A 22,023-nucleotide genomic window follows, 5' to 3' on the forward strand; every position below is an offset into this window, starting at 1 on the left:
CCCTCCCCCGAGCAACACAGCTGGGGCCAGGGCGAGGGAGGCGGAGCAGGCTGCTCCCGGTGCCCCGCTAATCCCCCGGGCCATTCTGGGCCTGTGGGGCCCCCAAAAGTGCCCCCTCACAGCTCCTGCCTCCCAGACCCTGGGCAGAGGGGAGGCCTGGGGCCCCACATAGCCCCCCAGCGAGGGAGGGGGCTGCATAGGGCACCCAAATGGCTAGGAACGGCCCTGGCCACAGCACTGTGTTGGCACCAAGCAATGACCTGTCCACCAGCCTGCCCTGGATCAGGAGAAAAGACCCAGCCAAATGACATTTCTGACTGGTGGGAACCAGGGTCCAAGCACCAGACTCTGTGGGCCACCCATGGCTGACCAGCCATCCCGAGTTAGTTCCACAGACATCAACAAAAGCCGGATTCCCCCCCTTTGCTATCATAGAATCATATCGAACCACAGGGTTAAAAGGGACTGCAGGGGTCACCCAGTCTAACCCCCTGCCACAGTGCAGCATTCGTTGGGTCTAAGCTATCCCAGACAGACGGCTCTCCAGCCTCCTTTTGAAAACCTCCAGCGAAAGAGCTTCCACAACCTCCCTTTCCTACTTCTCCTCCAACTTGTATCAGTCTGTCTGTTAGAAGCAGGAGAAGTGCATACCCTTCCCACATCAGGGCAGAGTAAAGTTAGCCCTTCCTTTTCATCAAGGAAAGATTATTCTGGAAATAAGACGCTCTGATATTTTACTTCCAAAAGGAGAGAGACATTTGATTGTTTTGCATAATCACTCAATTTCAGCTTCAATATGAAATGCTTGTTTAAATTTCTTGTTCTTTCTTGTGTTTGACCAAATAAATGTTCAACTTTAGAATGAACACTTTTGGGTGTTTGGCAAGCAGCCGAGTAAAACCAAAGCCTCCGTAGAACTCCTCCCCCAAACCTGAATATCACTATTTTCATGTTGGACAGTGAAAAAGTTCATAAACACCTCTAACTCTTCTGGCCCTTGAGATTAATACAACATGTCCCACCTGTGGGGTCATGCCCCATCGGGGGGTCAGATTTGAGAAGAGGGACACTCAGGATCTAAAGCTGAAGGGATGGACAGGCTAGGAGAGATGACAGGGGAGATACTCACCATTTGCAAATACCCTGTGCCAGACTGCAGGGTGGGAGCAGGTCCAGACCAGGAAGAGCAGAGAGATGGCAGGAGGGGAGACAGGCGGAAGGGAGATGTTAACTCCAAATAATATCATTCAGTGATGCACCCAGGTCACCCCCCTCACCCACCCAGGGTAGAGCCAGCCAGCCACCCACCCTGCCTGCAGGTCACTCCCCTCACCCACCCGGGCCAGAGCCACCCACCCACCCTGCCTACAGGTCACTGCCTTCACCTGCCCAGGCCAGAGCCACCCACCCACCTGCCTGCAGGTCACTGCCTTCACCTGCCCAGGCCAGAGCCAGCCAGCCAGCCACCCAGCTGCCTATGGGTCACTCCCCCACCACCACCTGGGGCAGAGCCATCTAACACACCTGCCTACAGAACACCCCATGCACCCACCTACCTGGCTTCCTGCTGGTCACACACCCCCACTCCTACCCGGGCCAGAGGTCCCCCCCCGACCTGGCTCCCTGTGGGTCACCTGTGACGGGGTCGTCACCTCACACAAGCCAGAAAAGACCAATTTACCTCACATGCTGGAGATGAAGCCCAGGATTATTAAGCTGATGTGAAAGCGGTAGGCAGCTGCAGAAAGGGAGCTGGTCAGGAGGAAGGGGGAAGTCCAGGGGAGAGATAGCCCTGGCCTCATGCCTTGAACTAGAGCAGTGTTTCTCCACCGGGAGGCCTGGGGGTGGCGGGAGAGGTTTGAGGAGCGGAGTCGCAAGCAGGGCTGGCATTAGGGGGTAGGAAGCAGGGCAATTGCCAGGGGCCCCATGCCACAGGGGGCCCTGCAAAGCTAACTTACAGGTTTCAGCCCGAAGCCCCAAGCTTAAGGTAGGGGTAGCAATTTTTTTCTAGTAGGGGGTCACGAGTTTTTTTAAGTCCTCAGGGGGTCACCAGCACAAAATGATGAGAAACACTGGACTAGAGAATCTGGCAAGAGGTTGAGAGGGGAGAAGTAGCCGCAGGGAGCAAGGGAAGCTGCAGTGGCAAACCCCGAGATAGACCAGGAGATAGAGAGGTGGGGTAGGAAGGAGCTCAGGGAAACAGCAAGAAGGACTGAGACTGAGCAGACCTGGATTGCTAGTCAAAGAGTCCTGGGGCTGGAACCTGGAGTTGTGGGTGGGCCCAGGTTCCCCTACCAGCCAATGGGATACAACTGAGGTCTGTAAAATCACAAACAGTATATGGAGAAAGTGAACAAGGAAGTGTTATTCACCCTTTCGCATAACACAAGAACCTGGGGTCACCCAGTAAAATTAACAGGTTTAAAAGAAACAAAGTGTTTCTTCACACACCACACAGTCAAGCTGTGGAATTCGCTGCCAGGGGATATTGTGAAGGCCAAAAGTATAACTGGGTTCAAAAGAGAATTAGATAAATTCATAGAGGACAGGTCCATCAATGGTTATTAGCCAAGATGGGCAGGGATGCAACCCCATGCTCTGGGGTCTCTAAACCTCTGACTCCTAGAACTTGGGACTGTACCACAGGGAACGGATCACGTGGTACATTGTTCTCTTCACTCCCTCTGAAGCATCTGGCACTGGGCACTGTCAAAAGAGAAGATACTGGGCTAGATGGACCATTTGTCTGACTCACTGTGGCTATTCTTATGTTCTTGCCCAATATTTGCAGATGGATCATCCGCTACACTGCAGAAAAAGCAGGAAGAGTAGAGACAGCGTATTGAGTACCAGAATTAGGAACTGGTGTATTTAAAAGAATATCTGACTTTATAGCTGCCACGGCAGCGGAACCAGTAGCAATAATGTTGGCATTAATTTGTACGTCCAGCAGCAGCAGCCGTTTTTCTGAGTAAGGGAATAAAAAGGATCAGAGGGGCAGCCGTGTTAGTCTGGGTCTGTAAAAGCGGCAAGAAGGGGGTGTTCACCCACGAAAGCTCCTGCTCCAATACGTCTGTTGGTCTAGAAGGTGCCACAGGACTCTCTGCCGGAATAAAAAGGGTGTCTCCGTATGTAGAAGTGATGTAATCAATTAAATGATATGCACCATGTAGCACTAGCCTGGATCCCAGTGTACGTCGAGGGAACGGGATGAAATGGCAGACAAAAGAGCTAGGCAAGCATGGTAAAAAATGGAAGGATTGCCATAGAAATATCCTTGAATAAACAGGAATTTGAAAACTTAGGACAGGAAAAGTTAAAAGAGGAATGGCCAAAAATTTGGATCAATGGGAAAAAAAGGCATAAGACTTTCTGAGTTGTGCCCTAGAGTTGAGGATAACAACACGCCTCAGGGTCTGGGCAGGAAAAATGAAGTAATTTTGTTTAGGGCACTACCTGGCCATTCTGGTTTAAACAAAAAATTTTTTTGACTACATGAAACACAAAGATGGACTATGGGAGCACGGGAAGGGAGAGGAAACATCTGATCACCTGTTATGGTACGTCAGGGCTTTGAGAAAGAAAAGGAAAAGCTTTCTGAGAAATGTCAATGTCTTACAGAAAGAAGTTACATGAGGTTATTAAGTACAAATATCAGGAAATGGGGGGTAGCATGAGAAAGGCAGCGGACGGGGCGGAATGAGAGAATACAAACAGCTAGGTATTTAGTAACTGGAGTTGGTGGCAGCCAGTGACCACACAGCTAAGTCTGTTTCGCTGGCTGGGAAGCAGGGGCAGAGAAAGGAGGAAGCTGCAGAGAAGGGGCCTACAGGCACTTGCTAGGGAGAACAGGAGCTGTACAGGTACCAGGAGGAAGTCCAGGGTGAGTAAGCCATGGGGCCATGCCCTGGACTAGGGAGTCTGGCAAGAGGCCAGAGGGGTGAAGTAGCCACGGGGGCAAAGGTGCCTCAGAGCCACCCACTCAACCCCCTGAGTTCACATCTCTTAGCTGGGGGAAGCCTCTTCACAGTGACCATTCACCCTGGCAGCAGAGGGGAAGGGGCCCTCTGCCCGGTACCTGAGCCAATCTTTATGAGGCCATTGTGCTGGATGAAGATAGTGTCACTCGTCAGGTTGCCATGGATGATGGGCGGATCACAGGAATGCAGGAAGCTGTAGAAAGAGCAGAGCCCCCCTGAAGTGTTACCAGTCTGCTGAGCACGAAGTGGCAAGCCAGGCAACAGCACGGGTGGGGAGGAGGCTCACCTGAGAGCAGAGAGGATCTGTGTGCACCAGCGCTTCCAGGCCTAGAGGAGAGATCAGAGCGCCCTGTCAGATAGGGAAGCCCCATCACAGCCTGCCTAGTCCCCAGAGAGGAGAGCAGGATCATTCCCTACAATCTGCTCCACAGGGCTTTGTGTGAACATCCCCTGTGCAAGGCCCCCAGGCCCCTTCTCCCCCAGGGAGGGACCACTCGCTAGCAGCAGGGTCCCAGATACGGTCCCTTTGGAGAAGGCCTGTTTCAATCAGGAGACCAGAGCACACAGATGGGCCACCTTAATCTCCCCTACAGCAGCTACCTGAAAAAATCCTAGCTAGGTTGAGAACCTAGCAGGCGTGATTCTTACCTGTAGGAACTGGGGGGCCTGGGACAGCACTCAGAGAAAACAAGGGGCTCAAAACCCATGTGACTTGGTTCTTCTTTGGCCCCATTGCCGGAGCATCACAGACCCCAGTGGATTTATCCTCACCCCTAGGGAGGTATTACCCCCATGTCGCAGGTTGGGAACTGAGGCACCGAGACAAGAGACTTGCCCATGCTCATGCAACAAGTCATTGCCACAGACGGAAACAGAACCCAGGGCTCCTGTGTCCCAGGCCAGTGCCATAACCACAAGCCGTTTTTCAGATTTGAAGGATTGGGGGTGGCCTCTTCCCTTTCCTGAAGTCTAAGGCTGTCTCCACGGGAAGGCTCCTGATTGAGAGTCCCCTCCCTACGGCATGACTCTGGGGTTGCTGAGTTCTGCTCTAGGAGGTGCCAGAGTTAGCAGTGGGTTGTCAGAGTCCTGGCTTTTATGGCTAGATCTTGCTCAGGTTGGACGATAATGCCCCTGGCTATGGGTCCAAAGACTTCACACTGATGAGAGCCACAGGTTCTGCTTAGGGACCCTGGATGTTCCTATCCCCAGATGCCCCTAGGGAAGCTCTGCTTTTAGTCCCCAGTTCTGATCAAGCTGCCACCCCCAGCAGCAAGCAGAGGGTTTGTGCTGCTCACAGGTTATCCCTACATGCCCATCTGTACCTGACACCTGTTCCACAGAGGGGGTCTTCGCGTCAGGGGCCTGGGGCACTAAGCAACCCGCCCATTACAGACCCTCCCAGACAGGGTGAGGAATCCTACCCGAGCGTTCATGGCCTTGTGGTTTTTCTTGGTTTTCTTCAGGAACTGTTTCAGGCTCCCTGAGGACACGTATTCTGTGATGAAGATCACCTGGTGGAGGGGGAGGGAGGTGTCAGCTCAGCCACTGCCCCAGAGGGTCAGAACAGCCATTAGGTCCCAGGGCTTAAAAGCCGCACCCCTTGGCGCAGCGCTGCCCAGGGAAGAGAGCAGGAACCAGACCTGGATTTCCATGCACCGCTGGGAAGGGGGAGGAGGAGAAGCACCTGAGCCAGGATCCCCGTCCGGCAGGGCACTGGCATCCCCGCCCTCGGGAAGCTCCCCTGCCCCCTTGCCCCGGTACCCCCTTACCCGGGCCTTGGAGTCCTTCACATCCAGCCAGTATTTATGCAACTTCACAATATTGGGATGATCCACAACCACCAGCTGCTCAAACATGGTATTGATCTTCTCCTGTGGACAGGGGGCAAGGTGAGCAGGGGGGCATCGGCTGGCATGTCGGGGTGGGGCAGAGGCCATGATGGGGAGTGAGCTTCAGGGCAGCAGTCTGGGGGTGCAGGGCACACCAGGACCTACCTGAGGGTGCACAGGGTACTGTGGGGCTGTCTGCAAAGGATAAGGGGAGGAGGTACAGGGCACTGTCTCAGAGACAAGGGGAGGAGCGACAGGAGAGCTGTCTCTGAGCATGCAGGAGGCAAGGGGAGTGATCGCTGATGTTATGGAGGGACTGTCTTTTAGGGGAGGAGATGAGCAACATTTCAAGGAGAATGTACAGGCAGAAGGAACGTGAGCTGTAGCCAGCGGGGAGCTGCAGGTCTGGGGTTTCAGGGAACTGGTGAGTGGAGGAAGGGGCTTTTCCAGCCAGCTGTGTCCCCACAGGGCACGGGAGCAGGAAGGAGCCACTCACCTCGTGGGCCTTGAAGGCCTTCTTGTCTGTGAAGTGCAGCTCATTCCACACCACCTCTACGCCCTCCTCCGTGTCCATGGCCAGGAAGGTGCTCTGGATCCCCGGCATGTTCCCCTGGTTCACCTGCAAGGCACGCACAGGGGATGAGACAGCAAGAGGCACTAGCCAGGCCTTCAGGCCCCCAGCGTCTCGCCAGCACACAGAGCGAGCCGGGGAGAGGGGACGGGGGAGCTCGCAGGTCATGTGCAGGCCAGGGGAAGGATGCAGCCGGCCAAGCCCGGCAGTACAGAAAGCTTGTGCATCCCCAGCCAGCCTCCCGCTCCCTTTCCCGCACATGGCAGCCGCCGTGGTGCAGCTGCTCTGGCTCCCAGCTGTAAAACGGAACTGTTCTGCTGCCTCCGGTGGCTGGAACGTAGTGTCCATGGCACTAGGCCTCTATGGCCACAGCCCGAGGGGGGGCTACAGCCACAGCCCGAGGGGGCTACAGCCACAGCCCAGAGGCTACAGCCACACCCTGGGGCTACAGCCACAGCCCAGAGGCTACAGCCACAGCCCGGGGGCTACAGCCACAGCCCAGAGGCTACAGCCACACCCTGGGGCTACAGCCACACCCTGGGGCTACAGCCACAGCCCGAGGGGGCTACAGCCACAGCCCGGGGGCTACAGCCACACCCTGGGTGCCACAGCCACACCCTGGGTGCCACAGCCACAGCCCGAGGGGGCTACAGCCACAGCCCGAGGGCTACAGCCACACCCTGGGTGCCACAGCCACAGCCCGAGGGGGCTACAGCCACAGCCCGAGGGCTACAGCCACAGCCCGGGGGCTACAGCCACACCCTGGGGCTACAGCCACAGCCCAGGGGGCCACAGCCACAGCCCGGGGGGGGCTACAGCCACAGCCCGGGGGGGCTACAGCCACACCCTGGGGCTACAGCCACAGCCCAGGGGGCCACAGCCACAGCCCGGGGGCTACAGCCACACCCTGGGGCTACAGCCACAGCCCGGGGGGGCTACAGCCACAGCCCGGGGGGGCTACAGCCACACCCTGGGGCTACAGCCACAGCCCAGGGGGCCACAGCCACAGCCCGGGGGCTACAGCCACACCCTGGGGCTACAGCCACACCCTGGGTGCCACAGCCACAGCCCGGGGGGGCTACAGCCACAGCCCGGGGGGGCTACAGCCACAGCCCGGGGGCTACTGCCACAGCCCGGGGGGGCTACTGCCACAGCCCGGGGGGGCTACAGCCACACCCTGGGGCTACAGCCACAGCCCGGGGGGGCTACAGCCACACCCAGGGGGCCACAGCCACAGCCCAGGGGCTACAGCCACAGCCCGGGGGCTACAGCCACAGCCCGGGGGGGCTACAGCCACACCCTGGGGCTACAGCCACAGCCCGAGGGGGCCACAGCCACAGCCCGGGGGCCACAGCCACAGCCCGAGGGGGCCACAGCCACAGCCCAGGGGGCCACAGCCACAGCCCGAGGGGGGGCTACAGCCACAGCCCGAGGGGGGGCTACAGCCACAGCCCAGGGGGCTACTGCCACAGCCCGGGGGCTACAGCCACAGCCCGGGGGCTACAGCCACAACCTGGGTGCCACAGACACAGCCCAGAGGCTACAGACACAGCCCGGGGGCTACAGACACAGCCCGGGGGCTACAGCCACAGCCTGGGGGCTACAGCCACAGCCCGAGGGGGCTACAGCCACAGCCCGGGGGCTACAGCCACAGCCCGAGGGGGCTACAGCCACAGCCTGGGGGCTACAGACACACCCTGGGTGCCACAGACACAGCCCAGAGGCTACAGCCACAGCCTGGGGGCTACAGACACACCCTGGGTGCCACAGACACAGCCCAGAGGCTACAGCCACAGCCTGGGGGCTACAGACACACCCTGGGTGCCACAGACACAGCCCAGAGGCTACAGCCACAGCCCGGGGGCTACAGCCACAGCCCGAGGGGGCTACAGCCACACCCTGGGTGCCACAGACACAGCCCAGAGGCTACAGCCACAGCCCGGGGGCTACAGCCACACCCTGGGGCTACAGCCACAGCCCGAGGGGGCTACAGCCACAGCCCAGGGGCTACAGCCACACCCTGGGTGCCACAGCCACAGCCCAGGGGCTACAGCCACAGCCCAGGGGCTACAGCCACACCCTGGGGCTACAGCCACACCCTGGGTGCCACAGCCACAGCCCAGGGGCTACAGCCACAGCCCAGGGGCTACAGCCACACCCTGGGTGCCACAGACACAGCCCAGGGGCTACAGCCACAGCCCGAGGGGGCTACAGCCACAGCCCAGGGGCTACAGCCACACCCTGGGTGCCACAGCCACAACCCGAGGGGGCTACAGCCACACCCTGGGGCTACAGCCACAGCCCGGGTGCAGCCTCTGGCCAGCCTGTCCCCTGCAGAGGGAGATGCAGGCGCAGAAGGGAGGAATGACACAGCAGTCCTAGGAACTCATTAAGAAGGAACCATGGAGCTGGGCAGGCAGCCGATTGCCCCGCTCCCGCTACAGGCAGACAAAGCGCCTCTGTTATCCCCTAGGGTCTCACAGGCTCCATGTGCTTTACACAAAGACCAGCACAGAAACCCAGGAATGCCGCCAGTCAGCCTGGTCCCAGGGTCAGCTTCCTCCTCAGCCCACAGGCAGCAGGCAGAAGGGCACTGGAGAGCACAGCATGGAGGCTCCAAAACCTGGCAGGGGAAGGGTGGAGGATGCATGGACAGACACTGCCCTCTGGGCCTGAGCTGCTTGATCTAATCTCACGTCCTCCAACAGCAGCCAGAGCTCACTTGGAGGCTCAACCCCTGCTCTCCGCTGGGTGCTCTGGGTGATCGCAGAGGGTCAGCTCCCAGGGGAGTCACAGGGGTTCGGCTGGGAGCACTAGGGGGAATGGGCAGGATGCCCTGTCTAGGGAAAGGCGGCGGGGTGCTCTACATCATCAGCACCTCCCCTGACTCATTCGAGGTGCCACGTTCATTCATACATTTGAACCTGGGATGAATAAACACAGACCAAGCGACTCCCAGAAAATGGGGACGATGCCGGGAAGTAACAAAGGGAGATGGATGGAGGTGGTGAGGAGCTGTTCAACAGGAGCCATGCAGACTCGTACCAGGCAGCTTCCATCTGCGGGGGCAGGAATCTCCCAGTATCCCCCCCCACACACACACACACACCCCTTCCCAGCCAGTGCAGCTTGAGCAGCTTTGGGGATCCTAACAGAGGCTGTTCACAACTTGGGCTCAGAAAGTAAATGTGGGCCTGGCTCTGCCTGCATCCTAGCAGACAGCCCTCCCTCGGTGACGGGGCCTGTCACACCAGAGCTGGCTCTGCCCTCGTCCCAGTGTAAGCAGGGTCTGAAGGCGTTCTCCCCTGACAGCTAGCTGGGAGGGGGAGAGACTTCAGGAGCAAACGGTATTTACATGAACACACCTACTCTGCTTAGATATCCAACAGACAGAGCGGTGTTGGGTGTTGGGGCACAGATCACTTTAGTACCGAATGCAGGGGTAGTGACATGATGTTATCAATGTTGTTGTCTTTATTGTATGAATAAAGGGGAGCAGAACTGTGCTTAACCTGGCCCAAATGAGGGGGTCACCCTCAGCTGGAAGGACCTTGTTAGGCCTGGGGCTCAAATGCCAGAGCCCAGAGAAAGTAAAAGGGGAGGGGACAGGTATCTCAGCTAGGTGGTATGGACTCTCCCTAGGGGTCCCTAGTCTGGTTCCTCTGCACTGTCCAAAGATAGAGCTAAATGGAGCCTCATTAGGAGCCTTTTGTTATGTTAAGTGTTTAATAACAGCTGAAAACACTTGTGGTGGGGCAGGGTTTCTACCCAGCCTGCTGAGAGCTAAGAAATCACTGAGAGACTGATCTACAGCGGTAGCAGCAGAAGGTGACTGACGGGTGGCCAGCAGGAGCAGCCAGCAAAAGTGGTGAGCAGCAGCTGACAGGGCAGCCAGGTAGCAAGGAGCAGCGGCTGGCGGGGCGGCCGGGCGGCGAGGAGCAGCGGCTGGCGGGGCGGCCGGGCGGCGAGGAGCAGCGGCTGGCGGGGCGGCCGGGCGGCGAGGAGCAGCGGCTGGCGGGGCGGCCGGGCGGCGAGGAGCAGCGGCTGGCGGGGCGGCCGGGTGGCGAGGAGCAGCGGCTGGTGAGGAGCAGTGGCTGGCGGGGTGGCCGGGCGGCGAGGAGCAGCGGCTGGCCAGGTGGCGGGGCGGCCGGGCGGCGAGGAGCAGCGGCTGGCCAGGTGGCCGGGCGGCCGGGCGGCGAGGAGCAGCGGCTGGCCAGGTGGCCGGGCGGCCGGGCAGCGAGGAGCAGCGGCTGGCGAGGAGCAGCGGCTGGCAGGGCGGCCGGGCAGCGAGGAGCAGCGGCTGGCGAGGAGCAGCGGCTGGCCGGGCGGCCGGGCGGCGAGGAGCAGCGGCTGGCGGGGCAGCCGGGCGGCGAGGAGCAGCGGCTGGCAGGGCGGCCGGGCGGCGAGGAGCAGCGGCTGGCGGGGCGGCCGGGCGGCGAGGAGCAGCGGCTGGCGAGGAGCAGTGGCTGGCGGGGCACCGAACCAGAGCAAGTGCTCAGATGGTGGAGCAAGTCAGGTGCCTTCTTCCCCGTGTGGGAGGTGAACTCACACAGATGCACCTCTGCATCCTGGGTCCTCACTGACCAAGGACAGATACTGCGAGTGGGGTATGGTGAGAGAACAGAGAGGGGCATGGTAAGGGAACTCAAGAACGTGAGGCAGAAGAAGACTCTGCCTCATGCTGTGACGAAGTGGGCCTGTTCTTAATGTTTCCTCCGAATAGTGTGGGGGTGCCTCAGTTTCCCCTAGGCAGTTCTTAAGTATCTAGGTGGTGGGGTAAGGGTGTATGATCATTGCAGAGCCCTAGAGGGCCGGTGTGTGCAGGAGTCTGGACACAGAGAATGGCCGACACCCTGTTTCCTGGCAACTGATGGCCTGGGCCCTTCCCCCCTGCGAGGTGAGAGCTAAAGGGTTGGAGAACAAAGGAATCAGGTGACCACCTGGCCCAGGAAAGGAACAAAGCCCAGAGGAGGAGGGGCTGGAGGGAGTTTCAGTTTGGGGCTGGCTGGGACATGGAGTGAAGTGCAGACGTGGTTGTCTGGCTCACTGCCCCCCAAAATGGACCCAGCTGAGGGGTCCCGTTCTCTGCACCTACAAGCTCTGTGTTAGACCATGTTCCTGTCGTCTAATAAACCTTCTGTTTTACTGGCTAGCTGAGAGTCACGTCTGACTGCGAAGTTGGGGTGCAGGACCCTCTGGCTTCCCCAGGAGCCCTGCCTGAGTGGACTCGCTGGGGGGAAGCGCACGGAGGGGCAGAGGATGCTGAATGCTCCGAGGTCAGACGCAGGAAGGTGGAAGCTGTGTGAGCTGTGTGTCCTGAAGACAGGCTGCTCACAGAAAGGCAACTACCCCAGAGTCCTGACTGGCTTCATGGGGAGCAGTTCCAGAGCATCGCCCAGGGACTCCGTGACAACTGGTGGCAGCGGTGGGATGTACTGCACCCCGTGGATGGCACTTCCTGCAGTAAGTGACTGGGGAGCAGTAACACGAAGGGGGATTGCCGAGGACCAGGCATGCTGAAGGCTCAGAGAGGAGTGGTTTCGGGGGGCGGTTAACCCCTGGGAGTGTGTGACTAGCGAGAAGGACTGTGCAGTAATGGGGTCCCCCTAGGGACTGCAGTGAGCAGTCTCAGGGGCGGAGGAGCCTGCAGCTTGGCGCGGGGAGAGAGAAGGACTTTTGCAGTAACAGGGTTCCCCTGGGGATTGCAGCGAGCAGTCTCAGGGGCGGAGGAGTCTGCAGCTCGACCCTGGCAGAGAGGTGGTGACCTCGAGAAGGGCTGGCACACTAGGGGTTCTCCCTGGAATCCGTGGGGAGCTGAGAGCACACAGGCCTGTGATTCCACAACAACTTGGGAGGAGCGGAGTGATGGTCTGTCACCGTCTCCTTAAGAAGGACATTGTAACCCTGTGCAAAAAGAGAGGGTTGAGCGTTGGAAAGTTCACCAAAGCACAGTTAATCGTGCAGCTGGAGGAGGATGACCGCTCTAAGGAACAGATTCCTGACCCCCAATGGGGCTATAGCAGGATCTGGGAGCAGCTGGAGTGGGAGCCAGGCATCCCCAAGACTCCTGTCCCCGACCAGACGAGGGTCTTCACGATCGGGTTCCCCATCGGGGGATCGGAGACGGACGGGATTGGAGCTGAGTCCGAGGGAGCAAGAGGACTGTGAGAGACAGCGAGAGCCCGAGAAAGAGCTGCAGAAGCAGCAGCAGCATGAACTGGCGGTGGGGGAGCGGAGAGGCCTAGGGGACCTCCCCGGGGTGAGTGGGGATAGACCCCGGGGGGCCAGTTCCGCAGGGAACCTCGAGAGTAAATTGCTGCCCCTGGTTAAGGAGCGGGGGGGTGTAGATGCCCACCTCACTGCCTTTGAGCAGGCTGGCGATTTGAACCAAGGGGACCCTGCGGAAAAGCCCCGGTGTCTAGCTCCCTTGCTGGGTCCCAAGGCCACAGACTCCATCAGCCAGATGGGTGGGGAGGTGGACACGCTCCCACTCCTGACCCCAACCTATGTGTCTGTGTGGAGTTTCCTGGGGCCAGGCCCCTCGGACCCCCAGTGGGAGCGGAAGGTGATGGTTAATGGGGAGACATTCCTGGGGTGGCGAGATCCTGGGACAGAGAGAACTGGTGTCAGACCCTGGGTGGTGCAGCCTCAGATGCTGAGGGGCTGTGTGAGCTGGGTGAGGGTCCCAGGGATGAAGCCCCTCGCCTTCCCTATGGTCCAGATCCCTGTGCAGACCCAGGAGGAGTGGGGCTGGCTGGTCGTTGGGGTGCCCCAGGACACCAGCTGCGAGACCCTGTTGTGGGGTGACTGTGTCTCTTTGGGACAGGATCCAGGCCCTGTTCCTGTAACTGCCAAGGGTTTGAATTTGAATCCAGGGAACCAATCGGCGGAGAGGGAAATGGTCAGTGAAAATGCAGATGACCTGGCTGGCAGCAGGGAGGAGCCGCTAGGCTCAGGATACCTGCCTGCCTGTAACCAGACCCCTGGGGCTGGGTGGGACAGAGAGATGCTCCCTGCCCCCTTGCACACAAGAGTGGGGACTCTCCCTGGCTCTGATGCATTGAGGAAAGCAGTGGCCTGCCCCACTGGGACAGCAAGGGCAGCGCTGAGCACAGTGGGAGCTGAGACCCCAGCAGAGTGGGGGGAGACACAGACAGGGCAGGGGATCTGTGGGGAGTGGCAAGGTGCTTGGTAAGGAAAGTTTGGATGAGCCTAGGCAGCCTTGTGATCTGATGGCTGTGTCCAGTCAGCAGGGTGGGAAGGCGAGGAGAGCGGAAGATGAGAGTCCCTGGACCTTACCTGTTAGCTGGGTGGAGAATTGGGACAGTGAAGGAAATGGGTCTCTGTCTGTCAGGGGTATTGACTTGCCTATGGAGGGAGCTACCCTGATCTCCAAGCAGTTGTCTGTGACCAGCCTTGTGTGCTGGGACCAGGGGAAAGAGATCCCAACCTGGGTGTCTGGTAAAGGAGAAAGTGTGTCCGGCTCTTCTTGGTCTGTGGAGCAGACAGAAGGGGCCTTTCAGCCTGTGATGGTTGAGGGTCGTGCAGTTGTCTCAGAGCTGGTTCTGGATTCAGCTAAAGCCCAGGAAGGGAAGGGTCCTAAGTTTCTGTCTGCTCGGGAGAATGGCCCTGTAACTAGGTCGCATCCAGTTAGGGTCTATGTAAAATCCCCGAGACCAGACAATTCTGGTGCTTGTATTTTGCCTGTTGCTAGTGTGTTGTTGGAAAGGGTGGAGCAACTCTGTCTAATCAGGGTGAGATCCTAGCCAGGGCACAAGGAGAGCAGGAAGGTGTGTGATTGTGTTACCTACTGAGGGTGTGGAAACCTGTAGCAAGAAGGAAAAGATTCCTGAACTTGTGTGTGGCAAAGGGAAGGAGAATGCTTCTAACCTTTTATCTAGGAAGTCTGTAAGTTTGCCTCAAAGGGGATTATGTAGGAATCCGCCTGATGGGCCAGAAATGATTCTGGATGTAAGGGAGACCCAGAAAGAGTCTGTTGTTGCTCAGGAAAGTGTTCCCCTAGAGCAAGCCCTAGGTAAAGAGGGTAAGAGCAGAATTTCTGGGAGGGGTGAATTGTTGCATAGAAAAGCCCTAGGGAAAGGAATCCTCATGGAGTCTTTGCAAGCAGTTTACTGCAACTGAAGGGTGTGAAAATGATTTAATCAAGAAAGTTTCAGTTCCTAACAGCCAGAAATTTTCTGTTGTGAATGGATCCACTGACTGTCCTGTTGAAAGATCCAGCGTGGATAGCTTTGAGAAGGTCTCTCAGATGGAGTGAAAGCTGTTAAGAAAGGTATACCGTCCTATAACCAAGTGGCTGTGTTTGGCCAGCTTGTTGGGGAGACAAGGTTGTGGAGAAAGGGATGTCTCCATGCTAGTTCTGTAAGTGACCAGTATGTGGCCCAGGTCAAGATGGGGGCCCTTAACCAAGAGAGCCCGAATTGCAGCCCTCCAGACTGGAGCACTTGGAGAAAACCCAATCCCAGTTTGACCCCCTGGGGTTTTGGGGTGGCCAAAGGGCACGGGCTGCAGAAACCTTCCCACATGCAGCCTGCTAGTGCTATCGACCACCCCCGACCTAAGGGAGGGCGTGAAACGGGAAGGGCCTGGTGTAACTCCTACCAAGGAATGGGAGAGATGCTGGGGCATCCATGAGAACATTGGTGGCTTTGAACTTCCCCAGGTCACCGGGTAAAGTGACCCCGCTCAGTTCGATCTCGAAGGGGGGAGAGATGTGACGAAGTGGGCCTGTTCTTAATGTTTCCTCCGAATAGTGTGGGGGTGCCTCAGTTTCCCCTAGGCAGTTCTTAAGTATCTAGGTGGTGGGGTAAGGGTGTATGATCATTGCAGAGCCCTAGAGGGCCGGTGTGTGCAGGAGTCTGGACACAGAGAATGGCTGACACCCTGTTTCCTGGCAACTGATGGCCTGGGCCCTTCCCCCCTGCGAGGTGAGAGCTAAAGGGTTGGAGAACAAAGGAATCAGGTGACTTCCTGGCCCAGGAAAGGAACAAAGCCCAGAGGAGGAGGGGCTGGAGGGAGTTTCAGTTTGGGGCTGGCTGGGACATGGAGTGAAGTGCAGACGTGGTTGTCTGGCTCACTGCCCCCCAAAATGGACCCAGCTGAGGGGTCCCGTTCTCTGCACCTACAAGCTCTGTGTTAGACCATGTTCCTGTCGTCTAATAAACCTTCTGTTTTACTGGCTAGCTGAGAGTCACGTCTGACTGCGAAGTTGGGGTGCAGGACCCTCTGGCTTCCCCAGGACCCCGCCTGAGTGGACTCGCTGGGGGGAAGCGCACGGAGGGGCAGAGGATGCTGAATGCTCCGAGGTCAGACGCAGGAAGGTGGAAGCTGTGTGAGCTGTGTGTCCTGAAGACAGGCTGCTCACAGAAAGGCGACTACCCCAGAGTCCTGACTGGCTTCATGGGGAGCAGTTCCAGAGCATCGCCCAGGGACTCCATGACACATGCACTCTGCGGTGGTCGTCCTGCTCACAGTTTATGTTTATGAGTCCTGCTTAATGTTGGGTGACATCTCTCCTTTCATGAATGTTTCTTTTGTATGCTCAGACTCTGCGCTTGCAAGTGGGGACGTACTGCCTCTCAGAGGCACCCAGGGGTGGTGTGTAATTTTCCCAGGTTCCTGGGTGGGGGCTCGAGCCAGTTCTGTGTTTTATCGATGGAAAGGAACCCCTAGTTACTGAACCCGGGCCTGGTTGCTGCTGGCTCCACCGGCAGAAGGGTTACACCAGCCTTCTGCCTCCCTCAGTGATGTGGAGGATGTGGAAGGATTGGAGAGAGTCCAGTGGAGGGCAACAAAAATGATTAGGGGATTGGAACACATGAGTTATGAGGAGAGGCTGAGGGAACTGGGATTGTTTAGCCTGCAGAAGAGAAGAATGAGGGGGGATTTGATAGCTGCTTTCAACTACCTGAAAGGGGGTTCCAAAGAGGATGGCTCTAGACTGTTCTCAATGGTAGCAGATGACAGAACGAGGAGTAATGGTCTCAAGTTGCAGTGGGGGAAGTTTAGGCTGGATATTAGGAAAAACTTTTTCACTAGGAGGGTGGTGAAACACTGGAATGCGTTGCCTAGGGAGGTGGTGGAATCTCCTTCCTTAGAAGTTTTTGAGGTCAGGCTTGATAAAGCCCTGGCTGGGATGATTTAATTGGGGATTGGTCCTGCTGTGAGCAGGGGGTTGGACTAAATGACCTGAGGTCCCTTCCAACCCTGATATTCTATGATTCTATGGGGCCTGTCACATCAGGGCTGGCTGTGCCCTCATCCCAGCCAGCCACTCTCCCCCTGCGACGGGGTCTGTCACTGTGGGGCTGGCTCTGCCCTCGTCCCAGCCAGCCGCCCTCCTTCGGCGACGGGACCTGTCGCACCAGGGCTGGATCTGCCCTCGTCCCAGCCAGCCACCCTCACTCAGCGATGGGGTCTGTCACGGTGGGGCTGTTGCTGCCCTCATCCCAGCCAGTCAGCCACCCTCCCTCAGTGACGGGGCCTGTCACTCTGGGGCTCACCTCAATGATCCGAGTGAACATTGGCAGAGCCAGGGATTTGTTATTGTCAGCAGCACGGAGCATTTCCAGCTCCCACAGGCTTCAGCTTTAGCTCTGGGGAATACTGTGACAAAGCTTGGCTGAGGGAGCTGGACCTGGGGCTCAGTAAAGCGACTCACAATATCTTAACTGGAAAATTAATTCTAAATGGCCTAGAGACAAGCAACGCCATCGGACGGAGAACTGGATACAAGGCTGTAAACAAGGGGCCTGGGTACACAGCAATACTGGCTCTGTGGGAGGTGTCAAGGGGTGCCCACAGGGATGGAGGCTAGAGCTGCTCTTATATAGCAGCCTCATTAATGGCATCATAGGTCATGTTTTCTAGACCTTTGGTCATTTTTGTTGATCTCCTTTGGACTTCTCCAATTTGTCACACTTTGGGAAAGAAGTGAGTGCCCAGAACGGACACAGTACTGCAGCTGAGGCCTCTCACCAGTGCTGAGTAGAGTGGAAGCAGCCGGGGAGCTACACACAGAGTAAGGATAAAACAAAATATTGAACAGCTGTCTCCTTCCAGGAGCACAGCCCGCCCTGTGCCCTGCTCCCAGAAACACTCAGTCTGTGACCATGAAGGGGGAAAAAAATCGGTCTGTAATTTAAATACTGCGTCATGGCGCAGAAAGAAGGTTACAATGGTCATCTTTTTAATCTCATTTCCCAACATTTCAGGGCCTCACTTTGTAAGTTCACTGTTCTGCTAATATGCATTTTTATCTGGAATTAGAGATGCAGCCAGATTAATAGGCTTCACATTCCAGAGCAGGAGGTGGCGGGAGAGTCCCCTTGTTTACAGCTCTGGAAAGATCCTGGTTGGGAACTTGCATTCAGGTGTGAGCCTCTAATGCTGAGCAACTCCCTCGAGTCAAAAAGGGGTTTAAGAGCTCCTGTGGGCTCAGCCAGCCCTGACCCACTGCAACTGCAAGGCTTGTCAATGCTGGAGAAGGGCAGGTCCTCAGAAGGGGGATCTCAGCTCAAGCTGGGAGGCCTTCAGGAGCAAACAGCTAATTTGGAGCTCCCTGGCCCCAGGGACCAGGGGCTGCCTCCTGGGGAAGTGGCTTGAGAACACCAGCTAATTTGGAGCTCCCTGGCCCCAGGGACCAGGGGCTGCCTCCTGGGGAAGTGGCTTGAGAACACCAGCTAATTTGGAGCTCCCTGGCCCCAGGGACCAGGGGCTGCCTCCTGGGGAAGTGGCTTGAGAACACCAGCTAATTTGGAGCTCCCTGGCCCCAGGGACCAGGGGCTGCCTCCTGGGGAAGTGGCTTGAGAACACCAGCTAATTTGGAGCTCCCTGGCCCCAGGGACCAGGGGCTGCCTCCTGGGGAAGTGGCTTGAGAACACCAGCCAGCCAAGCTCTCTGAGGAAATGAAGGGACCTGCTTTTCTTTATTTTTCTTTTTGGAACGCTGGACTCGGGCTATGTCTACGCTACCGCGTAAGTCGACCTACGCTATGCAGCTCCAGCTACATGAATAACGTAGCTGGAGTCGTCGTACCTTAGGTCGAGTTACTGCGGGGGGCGACGGGAGAGTCGTCTTACCTTACTCTTCTCATCGGGGGTAGAGTACAGGGGTCGACTGGAGAGCGATCTGCACTAGACCCACTAAATCTCACAGCCTCAATCCCTGCCATTGTGTAGACCTGCCCTGCCTTGGTAGTTTGGACACAAAAGTGATGAGGACCTCCACCCACTCCCACGGCCCTTACTCTGCGTGAGACTGCAGAGTCAAGGCCCTGGAGGTATTTTTCCTTTTTCTGTTGGATTACTCTAACCACCCCCCCTCCCCCGCGACAGGTGCAGTCGTCATCCAGGGAGTAGGGTGGCCACTCGTATGTTCCCGGAATGCTGGTTCTGGGACTTCTGGAATTGGCGTGACTCTGCCCCTCTCAGTGTGACCTCACATACAGCATGCGGGCGAGGTGCACGGAGGGCACCATTTCGGAGATCACGCCGCTCTGTCCCCACCGGCGTGATCTCACGCTCCATCCAACACTACATAACACCATGTCTGCTTCTGTCTCAGGACCAGACAAGGGAGAAACCTCCCAAAAGGCAGGCTGTCCAGTTTATAACCAGACAAATGGCCTCCCTATTAGGGAGGGCGGCTGGCCGGGACGAGGGCAGAGCCAGCCCTGGTGTGACGGGCCCTGTCGCTGAGGGAGGGCAGCTGGCGGGGACGAGGGCAGAGCCAGCCCCGGTGTGATGGGCCCCGTCGCTGAGGGAGGGCTGCCTGTTAGGATGCAGGCAGAGCCAGGCCCATATTTAGTTTGTGCCTGTTTGCTGGTTGCAAACAGCCTCTGTTAGGATCCCCAAAGCTGCTCAAGCTGTGCTGGCCGGGACGGTGTGTGGGGGGGTGCGGGAGGAGAGGGCAATACTGGGAGTGGGAGCTGCCTGGTACGAGTCTGCATGGCTCCTGTTGAACAGCTCCTCACCACCTCCATCCATCTCCCTTTGTTACTTCCCGGCATCGTCCCCATTTTCTGGGAGTCGCTTGCTCTGTGTTTATTCATCCCAGGTTCAAATGTATGAATGAACGTGGCACCTCGAATGAGTCAGGGGAGGTGCTGATGATGTAGAGCACCCCTGCCGCCTTTCCCTAGACAGGGCATCCTGCCCATTCCCCGTAGTGCTCCCAGCCGCACCCCTGTGGCTCTCACTATTGCAACCCTCGGCTATTCTGCAGCAGCTTCAGCTGAGTGCAGCTGTGAGCCATCCAGGCAACCAGAGACCTAGAGGCCAGGACCATAAGCCAGGGACCCACACTCCTATCTGTGCTAGTGAAACTGACGAAGATGGGGCCAGGGAATGATCCCAAAGCCTTCTTCACCACCTCTGATCTGAGTCCCCTAGCCTGCAGGCAGGACCAGGAAAAGCCACTAAAATTTAAAGTGACGGCCTACAATTTTAACACCATTTTCAGTACACCACGAAAGGAGCCCGGCATAACATCAGCATAGAAGCATTACAGCCTGGGAAAGGCAAGACCCGAAGGCACATGACCGTGGGGGAAAGGGTCCGTCAGTAACCTGGCTGCTGCAGGGTCAGCCTCTTGTGGATGTTGGGGGAGACAACAGGAGTACAGGGTATTAACGGGCCTTGGAGATACCGTGAACAGCTTTGAGGGAAAGCGAGGAAGTGTGAATGAGGAGTGAGAAGGTAGATCAAAAGTTTGGGAGAGTTTGACCCTGAACCTGTGTGTCCCCAGGCAGGGCAGGGAGGAGCAGGGCTGGAGAAGGGGGCCAAAGACCCACTGTGGCCCCAAAGCAGGTGCAGAGCTGGGAGAGGGGGAGTGCTGGAAAGCCCCCAGGCAAGCCTGAGAGCATGGTGGCTCTGATAAGCCTACAGAGCAACTCCACCCCAATCTTAGGCGAGACAAGAGGCAGTTCTCTGTACTGTCACATGAGCCCAGAAGCAGCCTGGTCTCTGCGATAACCCCCAGCTCCTGCCTCAGCCCATGGATGTGATGCTCCTTGACAGCTGTCTCCTGCCTCCCCCTCTGGCCGTGCTGCCAGGACTTGCTCCACCCCTCTGCAGTGAGCTCCGCTTCTATCAATGGCTCTGCAATAACCCCAGGACCTAGGTGCCTCTCTGTGAGGCTGCACAGCCCAGAGATAGGGCAGCCACTGCCAAATCCTAGAAACAGCCTCCAGGGGAGGGACTCTAGAGGGCCCAGCATGCCCTCCGGAGTAGCATGGAGGAAAAGGGGGTTTCACAGACATTCCACGCTGGAGCCCAAGGGAGAAAGCTAATCCATCAACCAGGAGAAGATGGAATTAATCCCTCCAGATGCCTCCCTGAGCAGCCCGTTGCTATGACATATGGGACCTTGATCTCAAACTGTTTCAGGAGACACTTCTGAGGCCTCATCAGCCTAGGCATGCAGCATGGTAAAGTCCCGTCAACACTACACATTACCAAGGTGTAAATGAGCAAATGAGGCACCCATTTTCCAAAAAAAAAAAGCATACGGGGACTGCCACACTAGGTCATATGCTGAGGTAATTCCCAACCTGCGCCTGCCCCGGCAACCAACAGTTCCAGCTGCTTCAAAGGAAGATGAAAATAACTCTGAAGTGGGCAATTATGGAATAATCCTTTTCTGAATCCTGCCCAGCTCTGGGTCACAATTATACCTTGAGGCATAGAGTTCCACAGGCTAGCTAGAGACTGTTTAAAAAGATTGAGATTGATCTTGGTAATTACCACACGGTACGGCTACCTCCACCCCCTAGCAAAGCAACAGACCAAATCTGTAATGGCCATTGAGAAAGCAGAAACAAGCAGCAATATTAGCCAGGCTGGCCTGCTCTGTGTGGTCACATTACACAGTCAGCAGGCGAAGAGACAACACAAGAAGGAAAATATTTTGATTTCAGTGACGCATTTGATCCTGCATCTCATGAAAACATTCTCAGCAATAATTCAGATTGGCTTGGATACAGCATGGTCATGCAAGTGCAAGGTCCCAAACAAAGGGTAATAAAAACCAGCATAAAGAAAAGGAGGACTTGTGGCACCTTAGAGACTAACCAATTTATTTGAGCATGAGCTTTCGTGAGCTACAGCTCACTGCATCGGATGCATAAAGTGGAAAATACAGTGAGGAGATTTATATACACACAGACCATGAAAAAATGGGTGTTTATCATACACATTGTAAGGAGAGGTTTCAGAGTAACAGCCGTGTTAGTCTGTATTCTCAAAAAGAAAAGGAGGACTTGTGGCACCTTAGAGACTAACCAATTTATTAGAGCACAAGCTTTCGTGAGCTACAGCTCACTGCCTCAGATGTGATCACTTAAGATGAGCTATTACCAGCAGGAGAGTGGGGTGGGAGGAGAGAAAACCTTTTGAAGTGATAATCAAGGTGGGCCGTTTCCAGCACATTTCCAGGAGTTAACAAGAACTTCTGAGGAACAGTGGGGGGAGGAGGAGGGGGAGGAATAAACAAGGGGAAATAGTTTCACTTTGTATAATGACTCAACCACTCCCAGTCTCTATTCAAGCCTAAGTTAACTGTACCCAATTTGCAAATTAATTCCAATTCAGCAGTCTCTTGTTGGAGTCTGTTTTCAAAGTTT

At 56.9% G+C, this 22,023-nt stretch overlaps 1 protein-coding gene across 4 annotated transcripts in view; it reads right to left on the reverse strand.

The window, feature by feature from the left end:
- The window catches only part of NRBP2 (nuclear receptor binding protein 2), a 71,776-nt gene that overhangs the window by 38,178 nt on the left and 11,575 nt on the right, over positions 1-22,023 (reverse strand). For all 4 annotated transcript variants that reach the window (XM_084618403.1, XM_084618401.1, XM_084618404.1 and 1 more), the window contains exons 2-7: positions 6,306-6,428; positions 5,750-5,851; positions 5,402-5,491; positions 4,267-4,307; positions 4,079-4,173; positions 1,130-1,153 (exon numbers count right to left, since the gene is read on the reverse strand). In XM_084618403.1, coding sequence (XP_084474529.1) covers positions 1,130-1,153; positions 4,079-4,173; positions 4,267-4,307; positions 5,402-5,491; positions 5,750-5,851; positions 6,306-6,428 — 475 coding nt within the window. The remainder of the gene's footprint in view (positions 1-1,129; positions 1,154-4,078; positions 4,174-4,266; positions 4,308-5,401; positions 5,492-5,749; positions 5,852-6,305; positions 6,429-22,023) is intronic.

The sequence above is a fragment of the Lepidochelys olivacea genome (assembly GCF_965140295.1).
Source record: "Lepidochelys olivacea isolate rLepOli2 genome assembly, chromosome: 2".
NCBI lineage: Eukaryota > Metazoa > Chordata > Testudines > Cheloniidae > Lepidochelys > Lepidochelys olivacea.